General features: G+C 34.8%; 1 protein-coding gene and 1 pseudogene across 1 annotated transcript; one reads left to right on the plus strand and one right to left on the minus strand.

Moving 5' to 3' along the window:
- The first annotated feature begins 369 nt into the window (after positions 1 to 369).
- On the plus strand, positions 370 to 2,046 carry LOC132644713 (4-coumarate--CoA ligase-like 9; annotated as a pseudogene).
- Positions 2,047 to 4,586: 2,540 nt separating this feature from the next.
- On the minus strand, positions 4,587 to 6,260 carry LOC132599157 (BURP domain protein USPL1-like). The gene is made up of 2 exons (XM_060312401.1): positions 6,089 to 6,260; positions 4,587 to 5,580 (listed from the first exon to the last, which is right to left on the minus strand). Exons 1-2 carry the CDS (start codon positions 6,140 to 6,142, stop codon positions 4,786 to 4,788), a joined length of 849 nt encoding a protein of 282 aa, XP_060168384.1. The 5' UTR covers positions 6,143 to 6,260; the 3' UTR covers positions 4,587 to 4,785.

Raw genomic sequence — 6,260 nt, forward strand, 5'->3', positions numbered from 1 at the left:
GTTGAACTCTCTATGACAGTAAAAACTACAAACACAACGAGAGAGAGAGAGAGAGACGCAGAAATGTTCAACGTTGGCGGTACTTTTAACGTCGACTGCAGTAGTGCTGTTTCAAAAGACTACCGAGATAACTTACATAATTGATTCCCCAAATTTATGAGTGAACTTGCTTAGGATCTCACATTGATCTACAAAAATTTGCTGTCAGAGTATCTATATTGACTTCTCCTTCTAAACTTCTTTTTTAAAAATGGAAAAGGGCTAAATATACCTCCTCTACTATCGAAAAAGGGTCAATTATACCCGTCATTATACTTTGGGTTCAAATATATCCCTATCGTTATATTTTGAATTTAAATATACCCCTCCTCCGTTAAATTTGTTCAAGATGGACACCAGATCTTGTGTGGCACTAATAACTCTGTGAGGTGGACACCACGTGGCATTCCACTCGCCGCCTCCAACCTATTGCCGCCATTAACAGATCCTCTTTCAATCATCCAATTCACCCTCTCTCCACAACTCACCCACCACCGGAATCAATGTCTGCTCCACCACTTTCCTCATTGATGCCACCACTAGCCACCGCCTCTCTTACGCCAACATCCTTCGCCAGACCCAAAATCTCGCTTCTTCTCTCCAATCTCGTTTCCCTTCCCTTTCTAAAATCGACTTCGCTATTATCCTCTCTTCTACTTCAATCCATGTTCCAGTTGTATACTTCGCACTTCTTTCCCTCGGCATCGTTGTTAATTCCCTGCAAATGCACTTTCTTCCACTTCCGATTTAACTCATATGACTCAGCTATGTAAACCCATCATTGCTTTCGCTACTTCATCCATTGTTAGTACACTAACGTCGTCGTTCGTCTAGGCGCCATTCTTTGAATTCAAATGTATGATTCAATTCCCTGTTTCTAATCCCATTTCTTATCCAATCATTAACCAGTCTGATTCCGCAGTGATTCTCTACTCATCTGGAACTACTGGGAAAGTAAAAGGTGTTGAGTTAACTCACTGGAATTTAATCGTGTTAATTGTCGGTTTGTATCATAGCAGCTTTAATAATGCCGGTGAAGTTGAAACGGTTGAGCAAGACGCGTCATTCATGACGTTACCGTTGTTTCACGTGATTGGATTTTTTATGCTTATTAGGGTGGTGGGTACGGGGGAGACGATGGTGATGATGGAGAGATTTGATTTTGAGAAGATGTTACCGACGGTTGAGAAGCACAGAGTTAGTACATGCCTATGTCGCCGCCGTTGGTGGTGGCAATGGCGAAGTTAGATTTGGCATTGAAGTATGTTGGGGGTGGTGAGGTGAAATGCCACGTGTGTCCACCTCACCTAATTATTAGTGTCACATCAGATTTGGTGTTCATCTTGAACAAATTTAATGGATAAGAGGTATATCTGGACCCAAAGTATGACGGTAGAGGTATAATTGAACCTAAAGTATAACGAGGGGTATATATTTGACCCTTTTCCGATAATAGAGAGTATATTTGGCCGTTTTCCGTTTTAAAAATGACTTTTTCTTGTGGGAATAGCAAGAAATCTAACTAATACAACTCCATCTTTAATGAGAGAATATCAGTAAGATATTACTCCATAAATATAATCCCGATACATGGCAGACTTTAATTTCTCTTCCTGATTGTTTGGAAGAAGCTTCATATACATCACGCAATTATTGGCAAATGGGTATACTTCTTTTTTTTTTTTTTTTTGGTTGCTTTACTTCTTATTATCTGATTGCTAGCAACCCCGCTGGTGACAAAAATGATGAGGATTGAAGGCCGATGATCAAACTGTGCGGACTGGTGAGGTTAATGGAGAGATTTGTAATCATGTTCTGCTCCTAGCTCTTTCTTTCTGCTTTTCTTTTTTTGGATTTTTAATTTTGTGAACTTTTCAAGTAAGTATTTCTGTTGTTCTTATTTAATCCCGTTAGTTTGGTTAGTTTAGGGATTAAAACAGCACAGTTGATTAAATTGATGGTCAATTGTGTTCAGTCTAATAACACAAGGACCAAAAATGAAATTAAGCAATAATTTAAGGACTAAGGTCGTCATTTCTCCTAATATTATTTTGAACTGCAATAATTACGACCTCACTACGATCTACATGTTAGTATCGGGTGCTTCTAAAAACTTCAAGATGACATACTTAGTTAAATAATAATCAAATCAATTATCTCATGCTTAATTACCACGTTAGATAATCATTTAGTCAAATGATAAGATAGTTGTTGCTCGTTGGTTATGCTATCTTATCCCTATCTTATAATTTCTTGATAGAATAAAAAACTACCATTATATATTATACAGTCAAACTTCTATATAACAGTATCATTGGGTCTGAATTTTTTTAACTGTTAGAGAGAATGGTTTTATACACTTATAACACCATTGACATTTAAATAATATTTCGCTGTTATAGGCAAAAAAGATGCATAAAATCTAATTTTTCATTTTTAATTGTTAAATTCTAAGCTTAATCACACTTTGTATAACAAAGGAATTTTTTTAATGATGAATATATATATATATATATATATATATATATATATATATATATATATATATGATATTTTTGTCATAAATAGTGTATTAAAGGATCAAATATTTGGTCAAATTCTCTACACTTATAATTAGTAAATAAAGATATTCTATTTTTATAAAGATGGTTAATTATTATATTACCAAAAAAAGAAGATAGCTATTATATGAGGGGTAATTTTACAAAGAGCGTATTGTTATAAAGTTAGATGTTGCTGTTATAGGTGAAATGTTGTTATAGAGAAGTAAACTATAACATAAAAAATCGGTTCCAAAAAAATTGACTTTTATAGTGAGATGTTGTTATATGCGGATGTCGTTATAAAGATGTCTGATTGTATATATATATATAGTAATAATAGCGGGGTGTAATCGGTATATATAGTAATAATAGCGGGGGGTAATCGCTTTTCAGCCATATAATTGAAAAATGGCCATCGTTATGGAATTTGAAATCAATAGTTGAAATTCCAAGTCAATACTCTAAAGTTTCACCTGTGTAAATTTCGAAATCAGTGATAGTGGCTGTTTTTCAATTATATGGCTGAAAAGTGAAATTTAGGTATTTTATCCCATCATACGTCCTATTCTGCAACCTCATCCTTGGAAATAATATGGGCTCAACAAGTCAGAAAGCCCATATCTGGCACTTCCCTATGGTGGGCTTCTACAAAGACCCAATACCTTTTTATTGTTCGCAAGCCAAACCCACGCACTTTCAGCTAAAACGGATACATTTTTTGTGCGGATTGCACTTCGCCTTGCGATTTATTTTTTTTTTACTAAGCTGGGATTCGAACCTATAACCTTGAGGTATTACGCGAAGGGCAAAAATTAAGACCACCAATTTGAGGGGCAAAAATTAAAGACTTGTGCCAAAACTGTGCCTCAGGTAGAGTTTTGCATTTAAAATTCTGCCTGAGGCCTAACTTTCGTCCGAATAGGCCTAACTTTGCTACAAAACTCTACCTTGTGATTTTTTTTTTGACTAAGCTGGGATTCAAACCTCATGGTATTAGGCGAAGGGAAAAGTTAAAGGCCACCAATTTGAGAGAGAAAAATTAAAGACCACCCCAATATAAGGACATTCCTGCGAATTGCCCAAACGGATATAAAGTTGAGATAGCCCAAAATTGTTGGACTGTCAATGTGGAAAAAGGCCCACTTGTATGCAGATGAATTGGTGTTTTGGTTGCTTTAGATGTTTAGATACTTTGCATTATTAATCAGGGGAAAGAACGTCGCTGCTCTTGAAAATAAAATAATTACCCGCTCTTACCCCCTTACTTTTATGCCCTTAAATTATTTATCCGAAATGTCCCCAAAATTATGATACCAACATGGTATCACCCTGTCTCTATATACCATAATGATATCACAAAGGACTTTTTTTATTTATTCAAAAACATTCGTCAACCCTCTATGAAACCCATATGATATCTATATAATATACTGACCTCGTATCATTGACGATCACGTACATTTATTCAAAAAACACACAATCCTCAACATAACAAAGTACTCTTGGCGGGATATCACGGTATCATTGAGGATCATGTACATTTATTCAAAAACACACAATCCTCAACATAATACTTATGTTGTTTACACTTTACACAGCTTGACAACATCAGTATTATTTACAAATTTTATGTTATAATTTTAGTCATGATTCTTGCTTCATATTAGTTGTAACTATTGTCGTTACTCTTCATTAATCATCGAGAACCATCAATCCCCCGATTCTGCCTTACAGGTGAATAATTTAACCCACATAAATATGATCCCCCAACCCAAATTTAACCAACAAAAATATGATCCCCCAACCCACCCAAGCATGAACAGATTGAGCGAAACACGTAGTCATTCGACAGAAATAGAAGTGTTTACCAACACTAAAATGCCTATTATTCACTACTACTTCTTCAATCTAAACACGTAAATACTTCTAAAATTAGTTTTAGCACTTCAAAATGCTAACACTTTACTAATATTCCAAACTGGCTTTCATTTAAACAAGAACAGATGCAAAAGTATGTGGGGACTGTCGTTCAATTAAAACAATAGTACCACAAAATATATATGTTGCTTGATCTCTCCAAATATACTGCTTCACTCGGGCCGGATCCTCTAAAGACATTATTTTTCTAGGAATCCAACATAGACATGGAGAAATTTTTGAAAAATCGGAGCAAAGTAATAAAGTACTAGGTAGTAGTAGAAATTTACATAGATGAAGATGGAACCCAAACAAGATTATCTGCTGGAAAAAAGTGACAAACAGGGGAACTTCCAGGCTGAACTTTCAACACTTTAAAAGCAACATGATCATGATTCCACTCTTTTGTATCCATATGACAAATTGCTGCAGCTTCAATTCTATCTCCATTTTCTCCCAAAAGTGAAATCTTGAATAACTTATTTTCTCCCTTTTGCATATGACAATAGAACACAGCATAAGGGTAAGGCAAAGTGTGACAAGCAAGTAACTTAGGCACCAAAATCTCCTTTGGTTTTTGCAAAATAGTGTAATTTTGTAAAGAAACAGGGGATTTGTTAATAAAATCTGTGGTGTAAACATCGAGTTTGGTATTAAATCCCAAGATTTCTCTAACCCCATCAAGCATTGATTCTAAAGAAGTAGCACAGAATTTTGATTCTCCATTCATTGCTGAGATTTCACAGTGGAAAAATGTGTCTTCAATGGCTTTTGCTTGTGGGGAATCTTTAGAAAATGAGAAAAGTTTAAGAAGATAAGGAAGATTTGATGAAGAAAATGGTATTGAATCTGCTTCTTCTCTAGGAAGTAAATGAGGAGAAGTTGAAGGGTCTTTGAGAGCAAAAAAAATAGGCATATTTTTCCCAATTTTAAGATCTTTAGGAGTGAAGAAAATATTGAGTTGTGGATTTAAAGGTTCCTTTAGAGAAAGTGATGATTGGTCCTTCACTTGTACTTTTACCATCCCATGCATATTGTCGGAGTCTTTGGCAATGTCTCTGGCTTTGCTTTCACTCAGAAACTGCAAGAAAAAGGAAAAAAAAAAAAAAAAAAAAACAACAACAATAAATCAATATTTTTCTCATGTTAGTGTACATAAAAATCCCGAACTTATTCGGAACTGAGACGTGATAATTGCTGTCGTTATATTGCTAATCGAAACAAGATAAGAATTTTGTATTTTTATATTCCTTGTTAGTGATACTGTATAGACAACTATCCTGGAGAATAGATTTAGATTTGACCTCAGTGAAAAAAAGGTACATCACGCATCTTCAAAGGCCGAACTCAAGAACTACGAGATCATTATTTCGAAAGAATTACAAGATCAATCATTTGTAAAGGTGGATACACTTTAATTTCAACAAGGTTCAACTGAATTCAATATATCTTAAAAGAAATATAGGTATATATGTGAAAAACTACTGAAGTCTCAACAAATGTTAAGTTCTATACTCGTAATTGAAAAGGTGTAATAAGTTCATTAGCGAGAACGTGAAAAGTGAACTCATAAAATTTAAGTTTTGTACCTGGAACAGAAGAAGTGCTTGAAGTAAGATGAAAAGAGTGGGTCTAAGCTCCATGGTTGATCAGTTCTATGCCTCGAGCTTCGATGATATGTTTCTAAAATAGATGGAGAGTGAACTTCATGTACCAATAAGAGTTCTTTTCACTTCTGTCTGTGTCATAATTTAGTCATTC

Source organism: Lycium barbarum, chromosome 6, assembly GCF_019175385.1.
Source record: "Lycium barbarum isolate Lr01 chromosome 6, ASM1917538v2, whole genome shotgun sequence".
Classification (NCBI taxonomy): domain Eukaryota; kingdom Viridiplantae; phylum Streptophyta; class Magnoliopsida; order Solanales; family Solanaceae; genus Lycium; species Lycium barbarum.